General features: G+C 39.0%; 3 protein-coding genes across 6 annotated transcripts in view; 2 read left to right on the plus strand and 1 right to left on the minus strand.

Moving 5' to 3' along the window:
* The first annotated feature begins 6,113 nt into the window (after positions 1-6,113).
* LOC106642134 (cytochrome c oxidase assembly protein COX19) lies at positions 6,114-8,971 on the plus strand. Of its 4 annotated transcripts, XM_089593563.1 has the most exons (4): positions 6,114-6,769; positions 6,983-7,115; positions 7,828-8,260; positions 8,401-8,971. In XM_089593563.1, the coding sequence occupies exon 3, from the start codon at positions 7,905-7,907 to the stop codon at positions 8,169-8,171; it is 267 nt and encodes an 88-aa protein (XP_089449689.1). In that variant the 5' UTR covers positions 6,114-6,769; positions 6,983-7,115; positions 7,828-7,904; the 3' UTR covers positions 8,172-8,260; positions 8,401-8,971. The 4 variants fall into 4 exon arrangements, with proteins under 4 accessions (XP_089449689.1, XP_089449688.1, XP_089449691.1 ...); XM_089593562.1 differs by lacking the exon at positions 6,983-7,115; XM_089593565.1 differs by lacking the exon at positions 6,983-7,115 and having other exon boundaries at positions 6,114-6,765.
* An 81-nt stretch (positions 8,972-9,052) lies between these two features.
* On the plus strand, positions 9,053-10,490 carry Ppcdc (phosphopantothenoylcysteine decarboxylase). Its single transcript, XM_014356792.3, has 2 exons — positions 9,053-9,818; positions 10,198-10,490. The coding sequence occupies exons 1-2, from the start codon at positions 9,339-9,341 to the stop codon at positions 10,381-10,383; spliced, it is 666 nt and encodes a 221-aa protein (XP_014212278.2). The 5' UTR covers positions 9,053-9,338; the 3' UTR covers positions 10,384-10,490.
* Positions 10,016-24,098, minus strand: part of Mmp2 (Matrix metalloproteinase 2) — a 137,987-nt gene continuing 123,904 nt past the window's right edge. Inside the window, exons 6-10 of the mRNA XM_014356761.2 lie at positions 23,506-23,664; positions 13,255-13,706; positions 12,869-13,170; positions 12,640-12,743; positions 10,016-11,990 (exon numbers count right to left, since the gene is read on the minus strand). Of these exons, the coding sequence (XP_014212247.2) occupies positions 11,734-11,990; positions 12,640-12,743; positions 12,869-13,170; positions 13,255-13,706; positions 23,506-23,664 (1,274 nt within the window). The 3' untranslated portion in view covers positions 10,016-11,733. The remainder of the gene's footprint in view (positions 11,991-12,639; positions 12,744-12,868; positions 13,171-13,254; positions 13,707-23,505; positions 23,665-24,098) is intronic.

Here is a 24,098-nt window from a genome sequence, read left to right on the forward strand (position 1 = left end):
CGCCATCTAGCGGTCTTTATTTTTTGGCCAAAAGTGGCTCCTAAAATTCTCAATCAGAGCAATCAGGATTAGAGCTATTTAGTCAATTATAAACCAGCCGCAACTCATGATGAAGCTATAAAATGAAAAAATAACAGTACATGTGTTTTTGGCGGCAAGTTATCAATTTACATTTATTAGAAAATTCATTTTTAAAAGTACAAACACATAGAAGGTCGATTTTTTGGTAGAAAATAGATTGTTAACTTGCCGCCAAAAACACATGTACTGTTATTTTTTCATTTTATAGCTTCATCATACGTTGCGGCTGGTTTATAATTGACTAAATAGCTCTAATCCTGATTGCTCTGATTGAGAATTTTAGGAGCCACTTTTGGCCAAAAAATAAATACCGCTAGATGGCGCTGATTCAAAAAATTACTGCTATTTACAGTAGATTCATATAACTGACTATAAACCAGCCGCAACTAAACTAATAGATAGATAATAAGAAGTTAACATTTTCTGTGCTGGTTGTGGCAAGTTTACAATTTATCTTTAAGCCAAAAATTGACATGTAAAAGTATAAATATTCTCCTTATTTTATATGGCTCATAAAATCGACCACATGAAAAAAATTACAATACCTTAAGCTTTTTACCATTAACTTATGGAAGCACTTATGGATAGTCTACAGAAGCTGATCCTACCAATCCTACCTTGATTAATCTTTTAATGGAAATGACCTTGTATGTACACTGCTAAATGATTTTAAATATTGAAAGTTAACAAGTTGTTTCATATAATACATTTATTTTGATTTATCCTCAAAAATGATGTAATGGTCTATGTCGGATTAAAAAACTTTCAGTGTTATGTTACAGTGCAATGTATCACACATTCATGTTGTGAGGTTTCAATATTACAATAACAAAGTTTAATAACACACAAGTTAAAAGTCTCCACTAGCATCATAAATAGAAGAATATTAGAGAAATTTGTGAACTAATAAGATTTACCAACGAGAAAAGTGAAACATAAATCTTGATAAAACGTTTGAATAAAGCAATTGTTTAAGTTCTACAACTTTCAATCATAACAGTTGATACTGTAAATATGCATTTGCTCCTTTAAAATTTGGTTTTTCCTTGTTTGAATAAAAATTTGTGTCACTGAAACCTTGAATTACGATCAAATATATACGTAAATTAATCAGTCGAAAAGAGACAACTGAAGAAAAAAGGCCTAAAAAAGAAGCACAGTCACAGGGAGAGTCTCTTAAGAATGGAGCATTGGATCTTACTAAATAAAAAATACATTTAAAACAGATAAGTAAATTTTAAGTCTTATAAATAAACACAGAACCCAACATTCTCTGATTATGAGAGATCCAATGCTCCATTCTCAGGAGACTCTTCGTGTGACTGAACTTCTTTTTTAAGCCTTTTTTCTTCGGTCGTCTCTTAGACTGATAAATTCACGTATGTGCTTGATCGTTATTTAAGATTTCAGTGACACAATACATATCATATACTTAAGTTAACTGTTGATTTAAACTATAAAGTCAAAGGGCTGTACTGCCTATGCTTCCATACGTCAATGGTAAAAAGCTTAAGGTATTGTAAGTTTGTGAATAAGGTTGATTTTATAAGCCATATAAAAAAAGTAGAATATTTATACTTTTACATGTCGATTTTTAGCTCAAAGATAGATTGTAAACTTGCCGCAGATAGCACAGAATACGTCAACTTTTTATTATCTATCTATTAGATCAGTTGCGGCTGGTTTATAGTTAATAAAGTGGCTCTACTGTAAGAAGTAATGGTTATTTGAATCAGCGCCATCTAGCGGTCTTCATTTTTGAGCGAAAAGTGGCCTCTAAAATTCTCAATCAGAGCAATCAGGATTAGAGCTATTTAGTCAATTATAAACCAGCCGCAACTTATGATGAAGCTATAAAATGGAAAAATAACAGTACATGTGTTTTTGGCGGCAAGTTATCAATCTACATTTATTAGAAAATTCATTTTTAAAAGTACAAACACATAGAAGGTCGATTTTTGGTAGAAAATAGATTGTTAACTTGCCGCCAAAAACACATGTACTGTTATTTTTTTATTTTATAGCTTCGTCATACGTTGCGGCTGGTTTATAATTGACTAAATAGCTCTAATCCTGATTGCTCTGATTGAGAATTTTAGGAGCCACTTTTGGCCAAAAAATAAATACCGCTAGATGGCGCTGATTCAAAAAATTACTGCTATTTACAGTAGATTCATATAACTGACTATAAACCAGCCGCAACTAAACTAATAGATAGATAATAAGAAGTTAACATTTTCTGTGCTGGTTGTGGCAAGTTTACAATTTATCTTTAAGCCAAAAATTGACATGTAAAAGTATAAATATTCTCCTTATTTTATATGGCTCATAAAATCGACCACATGAAAAAAATTACAATACCTTAAGCTTTTTACCATTAACTTATGGAAGCACTTATGGATAGTCTACAGAAGCTGATCCTAACAATCCTACCTTGATTAATCTTTTAATGGAAATGACCTTGTATGTACACTGCAAAATGATTTTAAATATTGAAAGTTAACAAGTTGTTTTATATAATACATTTATTTTGATTTATCCTCAAAAATGATGTAATGGTCTATGTTGGATTAAAAAACTTTCAGTGTTATGTTACAGTGCAATGTATCACACATTCATGTTGTGAGGTTTCAATATTACAATAACAAAGTTTAATAACACACAAGTTAAAAGTCTCCACTAGCATCATAAATAGAAGAATATTAGAGAAATTTGTGAACTAATAAGATTTACCAACGAGAAAAGTGAAACATAAATCTTGATAAAACGTTTGAATAAAGCAATTGTTTAAGTTCTACAACCTTCAATCATAACAGTTGATAATGTAAATATTCATTTGCTCTTTTAAAATTTGGTTTTTCCTTGTTTGAATAAAAATTTGTGTTACAGAAATCTTGAATAACGATCAAGCACATACGTGAATTTATCAGTCGAAAAGAGACAACTGAAAAAAAAGGCCTAAAAAAGAAGCACAGTCACAGGGAGAGTCTCTTAAGAATGGAGCATTGGATCTTACTAAATAAAAAATACATTTAAAACAGATAAGTAAATTTTAAGTCTAATAAATAAACACAGAACCCAACATTCTCTGAGTATGAGAGATCCAATGCTCCATTCTCAGGAGACTCTTCGTGTGACTGAACTTCTTTTTTAAGCCTTTTTTCTTCGGTCGTCTCTTAGACTAATAAATTCACGTATGTGCTTGATCGTTATTCAAGATTTCAGTGACACAATACATATCATATACTTAAGTTAACTGTTGATTTAAACTATAAAGTCAAAGGGCTGTACTGCCTGTGCTTCCATACGTCAATGGTAAAAAGCTTAAGGTATTGTAATTTTTTTTCATGTGGTCGATTTTATAAGCCATATAAAATAAGGAGAATATTTATACTTTTACATGTCGATTTATGGATAAAAAACAAACTGTAAACTTGCCGCAGGTAGCACAGAATAAGTACGTCAACTATTTATTGTCTATCTATAAGAGTTGCGGCTGGTTTGTAGTTGATAAAGTGGCTCTGCTGTAAGTATAAGTAGTAGTTTGTGGGGACCCTCTCATGTGGATCAGCGCCATCTAGCGTTGCGGATTTTTGAACTAAAAAGTGGCCCTAAACTTTACATACAGAGCAATTGAGCTCAGAGCTATTTAGTTGATTATAAACCAGCCGCAACGTATGACGAAGCTATAAAATGAAAAAATAACAGTACATGTGTTTTTGGCGGCAAGTTAACAATCTATTTTCTACCAAAAATCGACCTTCTATGTGTTTGTACTTTTAAAAATGAATTTTCTAATAAATGTAGATTGATAACTTGCCGCCAAAAACACATGTACTGTTATTTTTCTATTTTATAGCTTCATCATAAGTTGCGGCTGGTTTATAATTGACTAAATAGCTCTAATCCTGATTGCTCTGATTGAGAATTTTAGAGGCCACTTTTCGCTCAAAAATGAAGACCGCTAGATGGCGCTGATTCAAATAACCATTACTTCTTACAGTAGAGCCACTTTATTAACTATAAACCAGCCGCAACTGATCTAATAGATAGATAATAAAAAGTTGACGTATTCTGTGCTATCTGCGGCAAGTTTACAATCTATCTTTGAGCTAAAAATCGACATGTAAAAGTATAAATATTCTACTTTTTTTATATGGCTTATAAAATCAACCTTATTCACAAACTTACAATACCTTAAGCTTTTTACCATTGACGTATGGAAGCATAGGCAGTACAGCCCTTTGACTTTATAGTTTAAATCAACAGTTAACTTAAGTATATGATATGTATTGTGTCACTGAAATCTTAAATAACGATCAAGCACATACGTGAATTTATCAGTCTAAGAGACGACCGAAGAAAAAAGGCTTAAAAAAGAAGTTCAGTCACACGAAGAGTCTCCTGAGAATGGAGCATTGGATCTCTCATAATCAGAGAATGTTGGGTTCTGTGTTTATTTATAAGACTTAAAATTTACTTATCTGTTTTAAATGTATTTTTTATTTAGTAAGATCCAATGCTCCATTCTTAAGAGACTCTCCCTGTGACTGTGCTTCTTTTTTAGGCCTTTTTTCTTCAGTTGTCTCTTTTCGACTGATTAATTTACGTATATATTTGATCGTAATTCAAGGTTTCAGTGACACAAATTTTTATTCAAACAAGGAAAAACCAAATTTTAAAGGAGCAAATGCATATTTACAGTATCAACTGTTATGATTGAAAGTTGTAGAACTTAAACAATTGCTTTATTCAAACGTTTTATCAAGATTTATGTTTCACTTTTCTCGTTGGTAAATCTTATTAGTTCACAAATTTCTCTAATATTCTTCTATTTATGATGCTAGTGGAGACTTTTAACTTGTGTGTTATTAAGCTTTGTTATTGTAATACTGAAACCTCACAACATGAATGTGTGATACATTGCACTGTAACATAAGACTGAAAGTTTTTTAATCCAACATAGACCATTACATCATTTTTGAGGATAAATAAAAATGAATGTATTATATAAAACAACTTGTTAACTTTCAATATTTAAAATCATTTTGCAGTGTACATACAAGGTCATTTCCATTAAAAGATTAATCAACGTAGGATTGGTAGGATCAGTTTCTGTAGACTATCCATAAGTGTTTCCATAAGTCAATGGTAAAAAGCTTAAGGTATTGTAATTTTTTTCATGTGGTCGATTTTATGAGCCATTTAAAATAAGGAGAATATTTATACTTTTAGATGTCAATTTTTGGCTTAAAGATAAATTGTAAACTTGCCGCAACCAGCACAGAAAATGTTAACTTCTTATTATCTATCTATTAGTTTAGTTGCGGCTGGTTTATAGTCAGTTATATGAATCTACTGTAAATAGCAGTAATTTTTTGAATCAGCGCCATCTAGCGGTATTTATTTTTTGGCCAAAAGTGGCTCCTAAAATTCTCAATCAGAGCAATCAGGATTAGAGCTATTTAGTTAATTATAAACCAGCCGCAATTCATGATGAAGCTATAAAATGAAAAAATAACAGTACATGTGTTTTTGGCGGCAAGTTAACAATCTATTTTCTACCAATAAATTGACCTCCTATGTGTTTATACTTTTTAAAATGAATTTTCTAATAAATGTAGATTGATAACTTGCCGCCAAAAACACATGTACTGTTATTTTTTCATTTTATAGCTTCATCATGAGTTGCGGCTGGTTTATAATCGACTAAATAGCTCTAATCCTGATTGCTCTGATTGAGAATTTTAGGAGCCACTTTTGGCCAAGAAATAAAGACCGCTAGATGGCGCTGATTCAAAAAATTACTATATTATACAGTAGATTCATATAATTGACTATAAACCAGCCGCAACTAAACTAATAGATAGATAATAAAAAGTTAACATTTTCTGTGCTGTTTGCGGCAAGTTTATAATATATCTTATACCTGAAAGTTGACCTACAAAACCTTAACTATTCCACTCATCTTACATGGCTTATGAAATCGACCATATTCACAAAATTTCTTATTTTAGACCTTCTACCATTAACTCATGGAAGCACAAATTAATCAGTCTAAAACAGACAACTGAAGAAAAGAGGCTTAAAAAAGAAGCATAAGTAGTCACACGAAGAGTCTCTCAAGAATGGAGCATTGGAGGCTCCACTGCAGCTCCATTCACTCCTGCGGTCCGAAAAATGGAGGCGTTAGTCACCTCATTCATACTCTTAGCACAATTCTAGCGAGGCAAAAGAGGCATGCAAGACTCTTGATTCTTGGTGTGTTGCAATTTTTGCAACTAAATAAGTATTTCTGTTGTACTTCTATACCTACCTACTGTGCATTTACTGTACGTTGCACCTACTGAGTATAAGGTAATAAGGGTGCAAAGAGGGCGAAAATATTGTGTGAGGCTATTAGTATACTTAGTATACTACAATCTGAACACACCGTAACACACCGAGGTGAAAAAAAGTTACGGAATACTTACCACCCCCCCCGCATGAGCGCATATCGAAAGAGGACTGTTCTTCCTCCAGCTATTGGGGCCTTGGGGGATCTTAAGAAGACATTCGTAATTCGTAATACAAGTGCAGCGTTTCAGTGTGTACATATACTGTATAACATACAAACTACGTGAGCCCTATCATATGCATCAGGGGTGAGAGAAGAAGAGTCAATCGAGCCGAGGGAAGTTGGACGTAGGTATGTATTTTATTTACCACTGATAGACTTACCTCTTGTAAGTGACAAGTACTGTTTGCCACCTTCTATTATGTGTGTATGTATCCTTTTGCTGCTACAGACTTACAGAGTGCTATTCTCCAATTTTTGACTCCAGATTTATTTTTTCTAAATGAACACCTAGTTTATTCGAGAATGAAAGGTTGTTTAATTGACTTCTGCTAAATCCGACAGGGTCGAATGTGATGTTTTTTTTCTCTAAATTCCATCGTCTGTATGAGGATGTGTTAATTGAACAGTAATAATCGATCAACTTAATTAACCGTGCAAGAGAAGCTGATGTTTTAGTGGATGGTGCCTTGGAAAGGTTAGTGGTGTGTGTAATAGGATTGATAAATTCATGCAAGTTGACGCTTTGAGGAAACTGATTGGCTTATTCATGATTATGCAGAGTATGTCAAGGCTTCTTTTACTAGCTGAGCAAGCCAGTTTGTTATTGAAATTTCTCGGTCTTGCACTTGGTCTTTGATTTATTTTTGCTTTTCCTTCTTTTCTCTCTTTTTGATAACCCTTCAAGAGTATACATATCTTATATTTACAAGTGCTAGTTTTTAACAGCAGCTAGTTAATTATCAAGTGGTTGAAAGTTTGTGTAAGAAGATTGCAGGATTCATTCTATATTTTTTTTTCGATTTCATGAAAGTCAAGTTGCTTCAACCTCTATCATATGAAATGCCACTGAGGCCAAATCTATACTTGTATCATTATCTAAGTTTGCATGTAGTAAGTAGTCAAGTACTTTTACTCTGAATGGAGAAACAAAGAATGTACAGTATGTGCTTCTTCAAATCTAGATCTTTATTTATATATTCTTCATGACCAATAAAGTTACATTTAGTATGTATAATTTTTAATTGGTAATACAAATATAGAAAAGCTTTACCTGTATGCATGTTCTTAAGATCAAACGATATCAAATAATATAAGAATAATACCAAAATTTTTACTGCAAATGATAGCATGATAATTTGTCACAACAGTTAAATACCATTTTGATAAAGTTTCATTTTCATTTTCAGCAATTGAATTCTACTTATGTCTCTGCCTAAATGCATCCTGATCCAAGCACGAGTTGATAGAATCATAGAAGCACAGGATGTCTTCTGTCACTTTTTCGCAAAAGAAATTTATACCAGTACCTCCTGAAAAGGGTAGCTTTCCTCTGGATCACGAAGGTCTCTGTCGCAATCTTATGGTCAAGTACATGCGCTGTCTTTATGAAAATAAGAACGTTTCCTCCAACTGCAGAGATATAAGTAAAGATTATCTTGCTTGTCGTATGGAAAATGGATTAATGGCCCAAGAAGACTGGACAAAGCTCGGATTCAACGAACAAGAAATTGAAAAACAAAAGGAGCAATGAGAAAGGTTTTCCGTCTTCGTCGTAGAGTGGATTACCTGGAATTGGCCTCAGCTGCAGAACAAAGAAATTCTTCAAAAACCATTATCCTGGTTAGAAAATTTTTTTCAACAAACACATGATTTTTCTGCATTTAATACTTTTCATCATAATTACCGTTCTACTTGAAAAAGCTAATTGAAAAATAAGGTAAATCCAGCTTAAAAAGTTTTTAAATTTATTATGTTGTCAGGGTTCTCTTTGATGTATCAACGACGAGACGAGCACACACGTTTCAATCCTAACGGATCCTGAACAGATTAAGTTACGCGATCTCGTGTTTTATATGAATATATACAAACAATATATATTTACATGCAAAAATATATATATACATTAAATAGAGGAAAATATCAGTCATATTAAAATAAATATATGTATACAAACAGATAAAATTATATGTATACAAACGTTAATGGGGTGTGTGTCGTTGAAAACGGCTTGAAAGCTCGTACTAGCCACGGTTTAAAAAACTGAATTTTCGATACAATTAACATATCATTTTAAAAAAAAAAAACTAAAGTTTACAATAACTCACGCTTGAAACAAAAACTACAGTCTAACCGATACGTTATTATTGTTAAAATCCATCGCATAATTCATGTATACAAGCTTCAGCCAAGAAAAATAAATCATTTGCATAAATTGAAAAAACAATAATATTCATAGCTTTCGCATATTTCTCCTGCTGTCGTGAGTAGCGTTGGGATTTCAATTAAAACCTTAAAAAAAAAAAAAAAAAAAAAAAAAAAAAAAAGCCAAAATACAAAGACTTATACGTAACGAAAGAGAAGAAAAACAATACTATCCAACGGCCTAGTTGTATCAATGAGTCACTTCTTTTTGTCAAGTTCGAAAATCAATGCTGTGTAGCGCAACTGTGTAGAACATCGGCTGTAGATGGTCGAACGCGGTAGTTTATATAGAAATATACGTACATGAAATAAAGCGGAGTCAAGTATTGAGTACAAAATATACTTCACTTGTCCTATTGTTAATAAAACCAGAAGGTTAAAAAAAAAGGCAACTCACTAGTTAAACTAAATATTATAAATAAAGTTATCGCAAAAAGCCGCGACTTAAAGTAGAATATTGATTTTTAACAAAGGAAAAAAAAAAAAAAAAACAAATATGAGCGACATGTATCACAGTCATAGGCCGGCATCCCGCTGCATGGATAGATTGGAAGATGAGCGATTGAAAAAGCGTGTACTAATAGGCTGCACGGGCAGCGTGGCAACGATAAAAGTGCCGCAGCTGGTGACCAAGCTGATTCAGCGTGGAGCGGACGTACGTCTTGTTGTCACGGAGAGGTCTAAGCATTTTCTGAAGGAAGCCGAACTACCATCCGATTGTCAGGTACTATCGGACACGGTTGAGTGGGCCGCCTGGCAGGGCCGGGGTGACCCTGTGCTCCACATCGATCTAGTCAAGTGGGCGGATATCTTTCTTATCGCACCGTTAGACGCCAATACGTTGGGCAAGATGGCTTCAGGCATCTGTGATAATATACTGACGTGTGTCGCAAGAGCCTGGGACACCTCCAAGCCACTACTCTTTTGCCCAGCCATGAACACCAGAATGTGGGAACATCCCATTACGGAAACCCAGGTATCTATGCTTTCTTTTGCGCTTTTTATATACTTGTCATTCCAAACAGAATCCAATTTTTTTGGCCTTACACAAGCAAAAGCTCTGTAATTATTTCATTATTAACCAATCAATTCAAATAGTTGTGTTGCATTGGAGTACAAAAAGTGTAAGTGAATGGAGATGAAATTTAATACAGTTGCAGTAAACGTTAATGTTTTTCAATCCTTTATTTGCTTAAAATATACAATGTACCAAAATTATTATAGTTACATTCATCCTCGTCCCATTTAAATATTTTCGTATAAAATAAGTATTTCGTTACAAAACAAACTATTTTGACGATTCTCGTATGATTTCGGCTTTAAAACTAATCGTTTTATGTTCAAAAAACAACCAGGTAAAACAATTAAAATCCTGGGGCTACAAGGAAGTGTCATGCATCTCCAAGAAGCTCATGTGTGGGGACACGGGCATCGGTGGCATGGCCGAGGTCGACAGCATCGTTCAGATAACGCTGCGTACTCTCCACCAAAACTACAATCCGATCGCGTACACGCCTCATGGTTTAAATTTGGATATATAATATATAAATATATACATATGCATATATACATTATAAAAGACGAGAACAAAATGAAAAAATTGTGCGTCATGTTACTGTAAAGAGAAAAATAAACACTGTTTTTTGAAAAAAAAAAAAAAAAAAAAATTAAATATGTATCTTTATTTTTGCACGTTGCCGAAAACATTCATGCATAACTAAAATTTTCTCAATAAACATTAATTTATTATCATCCTATTATATACACATAAAAAGCGTGAGCTTACAAAATACGGCTTATTAAGTTAAAAATTTGGTACGCTAGTCTGCTCAAACCATTTGAACGGGCTCATTGAATTGTTGATTATTAAGACACTGAACAGTCGGTTCATTCAAGTTAATTTTTTTTAAGTATTCAAGTATCGAAAAGTACACTTGTATAAGGCGGTTCCCTTTTCAGACTAGCAATACTTCAATACAAATATCACAGTTTAAAAAACTAACTGCTCGCTCTGTATAAAGAATTCAAGTATAAAAGTTCTAGTACTTGTTTATATTTTTGTACATAAATAATTGTAGTAAAACAACTAAAAATGCTCCATCTCGTGGACTCACAACTTTTTCCTATTTTGGTTTTTCCTTAATCTAATGAATTAACAAAGTAGAGTTTTTTTTTTTAACTCGTAAAATTAAATTACTTTTATGCTGTATTTTATCTTTTCAATTGAACAATAATAATACAACGTTTAAATAATAATACAGCATAAGTAGTATAATGACGTGAAGGAATGTAGATCGTTCCTCACGATGAAGGCAGTTGTATAGTTCATTGTCTTGTTTTATTTATTACTATAAATAAAATAAGAAATCATTTCTATAGCGTTTCCATCGATAAATTACAAGTAACAAATAAAAGTAGGTAAAAATTTTCCAACACTTGATTGTCCATAACTTAATTTAAAAGATATTTCTCTAGATATATATTTTTTTTCGATCATAAAGCATAAGATGTAATTATTTATAATCAACAATGACATTTATGCAAAAAATGTACACCTTTGCTTAAAAATAATAATAATAATAATAATAATTATAATTATAATAATAATAATAAAAATAAAATGGCCCGACTGTGGACGAATCCTCCAGTTACGGCAGTACACGAATTGTGAAAAAAAAAAATAAAAATCATCACTGTACTCATATTCGTGAAAACTAACTTGAAGAGAACGAAAATTGAAGGCGCAAACTCGAGTGCTTTTGGTATCATATACAACAAAACTTGGCGACAGATACACAATACACAGGAGTAAAGGTTTGGATTGTCATCACTACGTCCAGTTTCGGCTTTAGTAAAGAACGGTACGCAGGAGTAAAGTCACACAAACAGAGCTACAAGGCAGCATGCCGCGTAAGCAGTTGGTACACCAGTCCCAATCCCAGGCCGAGTGCGATTGTGAACGAGGGCGCCTCGGCGGCCGAGTTCTGGGAGTCGTAGGTCGGATCGTTGGAATCGATCTCGTTCGTGTCCACGCCCCGGGGACAGCCCATCCAGTAGTGGGCCGACGATTTGGGCTTCCTGTTCACGATCTTCATGCGCGCGTCGTCGAACTGCCAAAAGTTCTTACCCCGGAAGAAATACGTTGTGCCTGTAAAAGGGGGGGGAAAAAAGTTATAATTACTTTCCGTACGTGTGCACACACGCACTTGTTTCTTTTGTCCATCCCTCCGTTATAATACAGGACTACGGTATATTTGCGGAATTCAATTTGATCGATATCGCGAAACTTCTCGTCGACTCGTCTTTCATTTCGTTAGCGCTCTTCCGTTGAATACCTACCGACCGTATTAATAAGGTCGTATTGTTCCAAGAATGCCATATTCAATTTACCCCGGCACAAAATATTACGCGTTCCTCGGTGCAGATATGTATACCTATAACGGCGTAATGAAATGTAGGTACGCTATATCATCCATTGTCATAATAATTGTGCCTCGTCGGGAATGAATTACATAAAGGAACAATAATAATAATAATAATAATTAATTCGAATAACTCGACGCGCGGCTAATCAATCATATATTTTTCATTTGATACTTTTATTATTATTATTAATTTAATGAATAACGACTTATTATGGTCGAATAATATTCATGTGCTAGTGCATTATGTATATGTATACCGTTTAAGTGCACATACATAGATCGTCGATTAAATACAAACGGATTCGTTAAAATGAAAAATTGTTGCAACTGGGAAATATAAAGTATACCCACACATAAATACACAGCACTAACCGTTTTTCGTGTGAAAGGCAGCATCGATGTTTGGGCCGACGTTGGTGAATCTGCTTATGTCCCTCGGATAATCCAGCTCCACGTTGTTAGTCTTCTCGTCGAACCTGGAAAGGGTTGTAAAATGTTAATTGTTCTGGACACTGCTCCGGTATGAATAAAACTTCCAATTCACGAACGAAGGAACACAGATATACTTAATAATAATAATAAAAAAAAAAAAAAAACGTACTTCCAGTACTCGTGGCCGCTGAAGAAGTAGGTCCCTTTGTTGTACTTCCAGACCATGGCGGCGTCGATTTTCATGAGCTCGCTGGGCAAACCGAGCGCTGCCAGTCGCCTGGGATACCCGGGCCTGAGATCGTTCCCATCAAACACGTAATACTCGCGCCCTATGAAGAAGACAATGTCGCCGTCCGAGCGCTCGTACACCGCGTCCACGCGCTCTATGCTTCTGTTGAACCTGAAGTACCTGTCGATCTCGACCGGCCTGTCGTACGTCGATTTCCCGGTGTCGCTCAGCATCCACAGGTACTGCCAACACCATCACATTGTTTTTTTTGTTTTGTTTTGTTTTCACATTTTTTATACCTACACAAAAATTGCAATACAACTCACCGGTCCGGCAAACACAAAGATCATCCCGCGCAGGAGGCTCACGGCGTCGTAGCTCGCAAGGTCGCACCCCTGGGGCTTTCTCCTGGCGGGCGTCTGGCGAGCGGTCGTCGTCCGGCTGGTCACACCGACGGTCGCAATGCTCGAGTAACGCCTGTAGGGTCTCTCGGTCGTTGTCGTGGTCGTGGTGGTTGTGGCCGGTGGTGGTGGTTGCGTCGTTGGGTACGGGTAGTAATGGGGCCAGCTGGGCTTGTACGGCTCCTTGGGGGGAGGATGGTAGCTCGGACGGTTGTGAGGATAGTCGCTGTTGGGATGCCGGTGCGGGTGCCTCTGCCTTGGTGTTGGCCTCGGTGTTGGTCTCGTCCGCGGCCTCGTCGTCGTCGTCGTCGTCGTCGTCGTCGTCGTTGTCGTTGGTGGCCGAGGGTTGTAGTCCCAAAGTTTTTTGGTTGGCGCACCTGAAATACACACATTGTTTACCGTTGATATCCATGTCTCCTTTTTTTCCTTGATCTTTTAACCGAACATATATATTTTCATGACGTAATTATATATCGTTACACGTGACACCTATCAACAATCGATGTAGATAAGAGCGCGTCAAGTTATCAATGGGCGATCAATTATGCAGAGATACATGAAATTTTCGAAACAGTTGAATCTAAAATTCATATCCGATCCACGGGCACTGCGGCACGCTTATATATGTTTAGCGGCAAAACTCCATAACGGTACGTATCATTGCGTGTCATCCATGGAGATATTTATATATAATTATGTATGAAAGCCAACTGGCGCGTAAAAATTTTTACGTTTGGTCAAACTTTCGCCAAAGTTCATGTGGTCAACGTTTGGCCAAACTTTGGCCAAGCTTGGGCAATGAGAAAATCCCAAACTTGGATTTTCGTTGGAATATTTTACTCAAGCTTAGCAAATGTTCTTCCAAACGTCTAAAAAATTCATTTGTTGCGTCAGGATATTAGTTGGTCTGCATTATATGACTTACGAAAAATATTGAGTAAAATATTCTAACGAAAATCCAACTTTGGGATTTTCTCATTCCCCAAGCTTGGCCAAAGTTTGGCCAAACGTTGACCACATGAACTTTAGCGAAATTTTGGCCAAACGTAAAAGTTTTCACGCGGTTGTCGTGCACCTGTCGAGCTCGAGGGACCACACAGCAGTGGATACATACTCATATACCTGTATCCATACTGATATGGATAACAGCGCGAGGAGTATACTTTACATAATATTTGGAGGTATAAGATGGGGTATCTTTTCCAAAGGTCGGGAGGAAATGGATCTCATCTCGTCCAACACGTACGAATATTTCATAACGGCACTCGGTGGTGCAGCTGTTACATAAACGTAATATCCATGGGCTGTCTTTTCCCGTGTCGCACGTAATTTCGCGCTCACTGCAGGATTCGATCCTTTTTTTCCTAACGTCAGACTCTGCAGAGAAAAAAAAAAAGAAAAAAAAAAAAAAAATAGAAGGACACGGACGGTCGTCCCACGGATTCAACTGCACCGACCGCTGTGTTATGCACATGGGTGTAACAGGCATAAAGCTTATACGCGAGTTGGAAATCGTTCGGCCGTATGTATAATTATGTATCCGTGCGCGCTTCCATTCGAAATACCGTGCGTGAGTGGCAGCTATGCTGGGGATATAAGTAGTCGAGGTCAGCGATATGCTCCGACGCGTATACCTGTTACATTCAATCATGTACGTACCTATGTATACCTATCCTGTGGTCACACACACCCACATTTATGTGCACAGGACACAAAGAGCGAATAAGGCATAGGTACTCTGTAATATAGTATATACAATAATTTTCGCCCTTACGATCCTCGGAGCGTCTCGATCGAGATCTCAAGAAACCGAAGCATAGATCGCGGCGATGATGGACGTGGAGGTTGTAACCAATTGGTCGATGGATCGATATGTCGGGTACGGCTAACGGTCCGAAAAACGATGATAACAAAACGCTATTTTCACTGCAAATGGGGTTGCAGTTGTGTGTAAAAACGCGGGTGCGGTCGTGCTCGCGATATTATCCACAATTTCCAATAACGGAAATTCCACGGTTACGGTTGGCCGGAGGTGCCTATACGCTGCTTTGGGGGAGAGGAGAGATGCGCCCGAGTCGAGGTAAATGGCCATCGGGAGCGATGATTTCGCGAATGGATGGATGGACTTGTGTATTTAGCGTCACTGTTTGTGCGCTCCAAGTCTCAACGGCATTGCGATTCGACTGTATATTTCAGCTACCCTTTGAACATTGAACAGTACATAGAACAAAGTTGCTTCGGCATGAACAAAAAAGTAATAATGAAATCAGTCGAAAAACGCTCGCGACGATAATTCCGATTTTCTTTCAATCCGTCTCTTCATGGTAACAAACGTATCACTGGATTATCCCATACCTTAAGAACTTGCGCGTACACGGCCAAAGAGACATTGATCTTTGTTTTTTTTTTTTTGTTTCCGATCTCGCTTGTATCATCTGGTAGTCGAGTCGCGACACGTGGTGCTTACTCTGTGTTATTATCATCCGTTCTCATGTATTCAAATGAAATATCTGGGTCGTTTGAATAAAAAAAAAAAATAATTAAAAAAAGCCTCGGATGACAAGTTGCGGGGACCGGCGATTGTTGCGACCTAATTTATAGAGGACGGCGCCATCGTGACGCTATACGTGATTAAATACGACGATTGGAGCATATATAATGTATACGCTGCTCTCGGTTATGATCAATTAACGAGACAGCTGTGTAAAACTCTGATGCTTTTTCGCACTGAAAGTACTAAGTAGTTGGTTTGATAAAAAAAAAAATAATAAGTACGTTTTTTAAAATAAACCACGAGCCAACGTCAACTGGAAACAAAAAAATAAGAGTAAAGTTTTTTCGTTCGCAATCTCGTGATCTTAGTAATATAAAACAAAAAAACTTGCCTTTGGCTATGATCAATGAAAGGCAAGCCCCGTAAGCTGTAGCCCCGGCATCTCACGAAAATTCACGTTCGCCCATTTGACTGGCGTGTGTTGCAAATTCTGCCGTAATCCGATGGCGAGCAGACCGTAAAAACCGCCCCGACTCCCTTGGCCTCCGGCATTAAATCCCGTAGAAATACCCATCGCGTATCTAAACTGTTTCGACAAAATCCCTGGCACATCCAAAATTTGCTTCCATAGCCTCTAGCACTACGCGTCATCGCTCATGTGTGAGCGCGCGGTAGCTGTGCTTACGGTCCCCGCGCGCGCAAACAATGACGACGAAGCTATAATTCAGTGATTTTAGGCTCCGGGCCCATTGTTTAATGCGCGAAACGTTCGATAAGTATACGCTCGCGCGCCCAACTCGACGATTTCACACGAAAATTACGCGAGGATTTTGGTATGCATAAGTACACGTACCAACATAACATTATACATGTATGTATGTATGCACGTAACAAGTGAGTGCAATCATTACGAGGGATTTATGGATACCGGGGAAGCATCGTCCGGGGCCCTTTCATTCGATTAGACAACATTTTCACAACTCGAAAATTAATATTACTGCCGAATGTACGTATACGTATACGTTTGTCCGAAGTATTGTTTCCACGCGAGTTCACGCAAATCCGAGAAAATTTAATCCATCCGCCAAACGATTTCACTGTACGCTAAACAGAGTAGTATTTTGGCACGGAACGATGACTTTCGTTATTATCATTTGGCCGCGCGATGATATGTTTTCCGCGAGCGCTTTTATTACTTCCGATCGAAGCAAATATTTGAACAAGATAAAAATAAGCCGGGCCACCGTGAGACACGTCGCGCGCGCGCGCGTGTATATACACTCGCAAATATTGACTCGAGCTGTTAGGGGCGCGTGATCGCGAACCCAATCAGCTTACGCGATGCGCGATAAAACACCGTAGGTATATATACTGTACACGAGGCAGGTACTGTGCAGCGTCAAAGTCACGTGGCTCGGAGCGACTTGAAAAAAAAAAATCGATCGAGGCCTCCGTCCCTTCATGCGTGCCTCAATTATTCAATCCTCGGAGTTAATCCAAGCAACCTCACTTTCCTCGATACACAATCGACGCGGAAGCAGCGGTAGGTCTCATCGGATACGATTTTTTTTTTCCCTCTCCCTCTCTGCCACTCCCGTATCGGACCCTTTCACGCGAGTCCACGCCTCATCGGTCTGAATCGACCACACGCGTCACTGCGATTCATTCTCAGGTGGTGCGCGAACATACATATATAGTATATAACCGTCAAAGGATACCTCAAGGGATATTTGAGAGTAAGGATGACTCGTCGTATTACAGAGCCAATGTAGCTTACAGCGTCGCAAGTGAAAGTATGAATGATACGCGTGGGGGTGTTTGTGTCGCAGGTGAGAAAATGAAGATTTTCAGCCAGTTCGTAAACAAGCCTCTCCAGTTTGAGTTCGGGGAGGGCAAAGGTTGCAGAAAATTCACTTGATTAAAAACAAAGCAAGAAAAAGAAGGGGGAGGGGTAGGGAGGGAAATAAAAGAGGAGAGATGGAGAGTCATAATTCACGGAATTTAATTCTGCGCGCAACGTATTTTGCTCGGAGAGTTACACAGCACGAGCGCTCCGCGTACAGTATGCTTCACCGCCGCTTGGGGGAGGGCAGAGTGAATAACAAAAGTCGAGAGCTAATTTTAATTGCAACAAAAAATAATGGTTATAAAGAGCGCCGGGCTTTTCCTTCGAGTTTACGGGAAAAGTTTCGCGGGAAATGAATTTCGTTTGTAGGGCTCGCCTCTCGTGTATAGGTATGTGCAACGGAGGGCGGGAGGAGAGAAAAAAGGGAAGCGGTAGTCGTACGCGTCGGGTGTAAGGGGAAAAACCGCGGCTACTATGCTCCCGGTTTCTTCTTCTTTTCTTTCAACTTTGCCCTCCCGAGGCGACCGCGAGCCGTGCCGAGAAAACGAGAGTTTTACTTCGTTTGTGGACAAAAGTTTGGTAACAACTCTCAAATCTACATCTCCGCGAGAGGGGAACAAAAATTTTGCTGTGCTCGGAAACGGAGCCATATGCTCGGTACGATGCTCCCCTCCCCCAATTACAGGGTGCAACAAACGTAAAAAAAATTATCCTGGTACATTCGATCAATTTTTCATTATTATCCCGGTAAATTTTTATTTAATATGCAAATAATGTGATGATAAAAAAGTGCCTTTGTTTACGATGAAAAACAAAAAAATTCAGCCGAGATAATCCTCGCGCTATCTACAGTGAACTCGAAAATTTGCCGTCGGTAAAAGGTCTCCACCCGCACCCTCGAATGATTAACTTTTCCGGCCAGCGCGTTCGCAGCATGTGCTCACCATCAGACGCAGAGCGTGTGCGACTCCTTTTTTCTTCCCTCCGTTTTTTCGTCCGATTCCCTCATCGCGCGCCCCATGAATACCAAATACCGCTTCTGTTTTAGCGCCACTCGCGTTCCTTTGTCCCTCCTCCGCCCGCATTCCTCCGCGTCTTCCGCCTTCTCGTGAGATTCCGGCCGACGCTCGTGTACCTATTTCTAATTTTTGCCGAGTACCAAAGTCGAAAAAATTCCAAGGGGGGCACGGGCCAAGGAAAAAATGTGATTATCTCTTGGAATGCATAACTGGCCCCGTATTTGCGTACACCGCAGCATATAACTCAGGAGATTTCGGTTGATTGTTACACGAGTATCGATTTTTACTATCTTTTGAGCTACGATTAATCCGCGAGATCTGTTTGATGCCAAAAACCTAAAAAAATAAAACCGAGTCCTTTCTTCGAACATAAAGAATGAAAAAACAACAAAGCAGCTGTTTTTGCCTGCACAAAACAGCGTCAGAAACGGCACTTTAGCATTTACATATGTTTTCTCGCGATCCAATCCACCTGAAAAAATTGCCACAGTACATGTAGCACTTTCACTCATGAAAATGGAGGAAAAAAAAAAAAAACCATTTCATGTACTTCTACCGGTAAAGTGAAAAAAGAGATTTTAAAAGTAATCGATGAATATAGCCCCATGATTCATCAACTACCAATTAGAGGGGCAATCGTTCAGCCGCAGCTTTATACGCTGAAACAACTCGAGTGATTTCCACGTAATTAAAATATGCCACTAGCGTAGCAGAACGGAAGCCCCAATCAGAAATGCAATACGAGACCAAAGAGGGGAGGGGCAACGATACTCGGAATAGAGAGAAATAAGAGAAAACGTGCCGGCAAAACGATGAATTAATGCTCCATGGCACGCGACGGTTTTTTTTTTTTTTTTTTTTTTTTTTTTTTTTTAATGAAAATGAAAAGCTACGCAAGAAGCTCAAGTTTGCTTGCAGGGGAATCGGTTTACGTATCAGTTTTTAATTACAATGAAGCTTCGTTTACAGCCTCGGTCACTCACACACGGTGTACAAAAAAGCTCCATCAAGTATTTTAACAGGGTATAAATGAAAAATCAGCTTATTTTTCACTCTGTTGTGTATAAAAAAAAGAATTATATCGAGCTTTTTTCCCCCGTAAAACCTTGCACTTTGAAAACCTTTCAGTGTGCCAATAATAACGGAGAACGAATTCAACGTAACTCTTGTGATGAATTAAAAATGTACGGTGCTCCGAGAGCTTAATCCCGCACTCGTTGCGCGTATATATACGCGTACATGGTTTCCGGCAGGTACTATTGTAAATCATTTTTAATCCAATTCCCATTCGAGCTTTTGCCTCCCCTCCCTGCGCTCGCCTCCGTGCACGTATATAGCACTGCGATTCGCACTAATGCAGCCGGGTTATTTGCGGAAAATCGTATTTCACTCTATTTCAGGGGAAAATAAACGATCGACCTCCCTCTCGCGCTTACACAGGAATGAATTATCCGGCTCGGGCGATAATTAGGCGCAATTATTTTTCGCAATGGCTTTTCAGCGCGCAAAGAACATTTGTCAGCTAAAAATAATACCTTCGATCATAATAATCGATAGTCGAATGTTTTCCGAGATCGGATTAGCCCAAGTGCCTTGATTTCGATACGCGAGCCTTTGTGTATAATAGCGCCGATGAAGCTTTTACATATGCATGAGCGATTAATCGCCGCAAGCCAATGTATAATTGCCCCAAAATATAATATTATTCGTACCTCCTCGCGCTACAGCATATCCCAGCTGTTGTCGTAGGGAAAACAATTACCGCGCGATGATTAAATTTTGCATACGGTAATCGAACGATTCAAATTTCAGGGATCAACGGCGCTTTGCCGTTGCCGGTGATGAATAAACACCCGAGTGTTTATATTTTCACCCAGTTTCTCCAAAAAAGTTGAAAATTCGGAGCACGAGCCTCTTTCGGATCCCCTCGAACAAGCTTTGCGCTATTTTTCCCGATTCCCAAAACTCCTATTCGAATTCATGAACACGCCTGATGTAGGTGTATTTGTTTTATGCATGAGCGAGAACCCGAGGGCTCTCTGCGACGCAAAAGTGGCCAATGGCTAGCTCGACTTTTGTTTTTTTGTGTGTTTATCCATAAACGTAACACCGGATGGGCTAAATTTATCAAGTCTGACCAAACACGGATACTCACTACTGCGAGTGGGCCAAGAGCATAATTAAGAAATCATTAATCACGGCAAAGCCAACTCGTTAGGGGGCAAAATATCGCACACGATAAATATAAGCTCGCTTTAGAAAACGCGGACCTCTGGCAAGGTTAAGACTCTCGTTACCCTATTTACGTGTATACGTACAAAGTAGGGAGGGTTCGAGGTGATAAATCGATGAACGGACGGGACATACCGGGATTCTTCCGTGCTGTAGAGGGTAAGTATTTCGTACAGCTATTCCCCTTCGTGCGGCTAATAATAGGAGCGCCGTGGCGCTATTGCCGTATAGGTGGACGCGGGGGCAGAGGGTGTAATGACAGGGTCCTCGAGAATTTCGAATGATTAAGAGCTCGTGACTACGGTACAGAGGAGCCATAGCCCGTGATTTTGAGTGCCGGTGGGATTATCGAGACCCAAATTCATACACACTTTACGGCTAATTTATTCCCTTCGTTGGCCACGGTCGGACGCAATTGCAAATTGCACAACTCCCAGCTGGATTGTTGGTGCTCTATTTTCCTCGATACGATATCACATGTTCTACAATTGATGTTGAAAAACAAAGGAGCAACGTTCCACCTACGTAACCCTTAGTTTTTACAAGAAATTGTCTTTGCATAACCCAATACAGAAGCACGATTTTTTTCCCTTGTTCTGTCCCCAAGGGACGCAAGACCCTCCCCTTTTTCTTTTTCTCTCGCACGTACGGAAAACGTGTACGCGCGTACAGTGGCTTTCGATGCATTTTTAGGGGCCTCTAGCCTCCCGAGAGCTCTGGCAAGGGTTACGAGGAAAAGAGCAGGGAAGCGTCGGAATGGGTAAAGTGCACCCTACAGAGCGAACCAGACGAAGCGTCCGAAACGCTTGAGAAAGAGGAGGAAGACTCCTGGGAACTGAACTGCAAGACTCTACATGTGCACCGTGAAGGCGCGCAGTACTCTAAATCATTCCTCGGCCCCCGCGAGATATACCGGTTTGGATCCAACTACATATATACATACACGCGTGCAGGATGAAGTAGCTCGAACGTGACTTTCCGAGCGATGATTCATGCGAGCGCCCGTCGATTGTCTCCTGTTTGACTTCTTGGACTTTTGTCTTTCGGTTCTTGGCGTAGAACTCGTAAAAAGGGATGAAAGGAGGAACAGCGTTTTCATGTCCCCTGCAGCAGCATCCAATGTTCGGCAAATGTGTCTCTGTTCGTTCGAGCGAAAAGGGCACAAAAGATCCTTGGCAAGCTTTGAGCGACAGGAGAAATGAAATGAATGTCACCGGCATATACTGTTACAACGATAGTCCTGATGTTGTTTTCAGTATCTACGATCGAAACTCGTTCGACGTCGAGGTACAAAAATCAAATGAACGGCCTTTGGCGTGCTCGGCGATACGGATTCCACTTAGCTGGGAGAGGATGAGCATCTTTGTTTTTTCCCATCTGTGGAGGAAAGGTATCGAGGAGAAGGAAAGCAGGAGATACGGTGAGAGAGCGAGAGGGACCGGAAGCTGAGGTCAGACCGGAAACGAGGACTTCCTGCGATATTCTCTATCGCGGGGTTGAGCTCCAATTTCGTTTGCGAGAGAAAAAGAGATAACGAGGGTCGGACGGCTATTGTTCTTCGTGCCTCTGCGTATATTGTGCCTATTATGTCGGCTTATGCGGGTTATTTATGCGAGCCTTTTCACGCTTTTTTCAAAGGGGCTCCTTTTCCCTAGGGGCTCCTTGCGTGCCTTCTTGGATACCATCGTGGACTACGCTCGAGAGGGCGTGGGTTTGGAACTGAGGTAGGGAGGGGACGATAAAATTTGCGTACACGGTTATCTCTTCTTTTGCTCCCATTCGTTTTGTGATTAATTCTTTTGAAATAGGGGGATTATACGCGAAACTCGTTAAAATTATCGGGTTGGTTTTTCACGATTAAAACGTTCGCACCGCCTGCGGTCTGTAGTATTTGAATAAGTAGATGGGGTCAAGCCGTGGTCAGACAATCCGTTAATGGGTACTCGGTATTCGCATTTGTGCATGATCTCTAGAGTTTCTTTTATTAAGTAGATGAGATCAAGCTATGGTCAGACGATTGGTTAATAGGTACTCTCTGTTTGCTTTTGTGTCCCGTAATGTTTAAATAAGTAGATGGGGTCAAATTGTGATCAGACAATTGGTTAGTAAGTACTGGATATGTTTGGTTCCTCATTTCTTTATTATTAAGTAGTTAAGGTCAAGCTGTGGTCAGACAACAGGTTTATACGTTTTCTGGCCCCCTACGTTGTTTGAATAAGTAGATAAGGTCAAGCTGTGATCAGACTTTTGATTAATAGGTACTTGGTATGTACGATTTTGTGGTCCCTAGTGTTTCAATAAGTAGATAAGGCCGTGGTATGGCCAGACAGTCAGTTATAGATTATACTATATATACTTTTAAGATTAAGAATAAGTTCACGTACCATATTTACAACGTTGAACATCTTTATGTGCAATAAAAGAAATATCCAGCAAGAATTTCTTAGTTGTAAAACGATCGAAACAATAGTAGCGTTAAACTACGTGATTCGAAAGCTCTAATACCCACACGCGCCCAGAGAGCGAGATATTATCGAGGAGGTGGCAGGGTGGGAGGGTCAAGGAGAATGTCACACTCTACTCACCGTATAGCTGTTGGATGCCGTACTTATCGTCATTGGGCAGCTCGTAATCCCTGGTTATCCCCTGGTACCAGGGAAACATGAGTGAGCCCTTCTCCGAGCTGTGCGCTAGTCCAAGCGAGTGGCCGAACTCGTGGGCTGCAACCGAGAACAGATTCGTGCCTGCAAACAGAAAGAGAAACCGTGTTACAGAGGCACACGTATAGGAGCTTACCTACTCGCTTATAGCCACCCGGCTGGAGTTCACTCGAGTGCTCCCGTGTGCGGCTCAGCCGTGTACAGGTAGATTCTCATGTATATGTGCATGTGTGTGCGCGCGCGCGTGTGTGTGTATGTACGTGCTGGTCTAGTTGGTGCGTGCGTTTAAGAAGATTATTATTTTCCGGGTAGCTTTTGCTGTTTTCACTATGGTTTGAGCTTACGATCACCCTGTCAATGCGTTTTCCACGGGTAACGCAAAAATAACAAATCCGATTATCTGGGAGATTTTTTACAAACGGATTTTCCTTAAAAAATGTGGAAAGGTTGGTTTTGCACTAACGGAAATAATACTCGCACCTGATGGTGATTATTCCAAGCAGATATCATGTACACTA

This window comes from Copidosoma floridanum, unplaced genomic scaffold (genome assembly GCF_036245765.1).
Source record: "Copidosoma floridanum isolate Cflo_tuat_1 unplaced genomic scaffold, Cflo_Japanese_pri ptg000019l, whole genome shotgun sequence".
In the NCBI taxonomy this organism is placed as follows: Eukaryota; Metazoa; Arthropoda; class Insecta; order Hymenoptera; family Encyrtidae; genus Copidosoma; species Copidosoma floridanum.

What these genes read in the sequence shown, in the direction of transcription:
- LOC106642134 (XM_089593563.1), top strand. Translation starts at nt 7,905, where the DNA reads ATGTCTTCTGTCACTTTTTCGCAAAAGAAATTTATACCAGTACCTCCT.
- Ppcdc (XM_014356792.3), top strand. Translation starts at nt 9,339, where the DNA reads ATGAGCGACATGTATCACAGTCATAGGCCGGCATCCCGCTGCATGGAT. An exon ending in ATCCCATTACGGAAACCCAG is followed by an intron (nt 9,819 to 10,197) that starts GTATCTATGCTT and finishes AAAAACAACCAG; the next exon opens with GTAAAACAATTAAAATCCTG.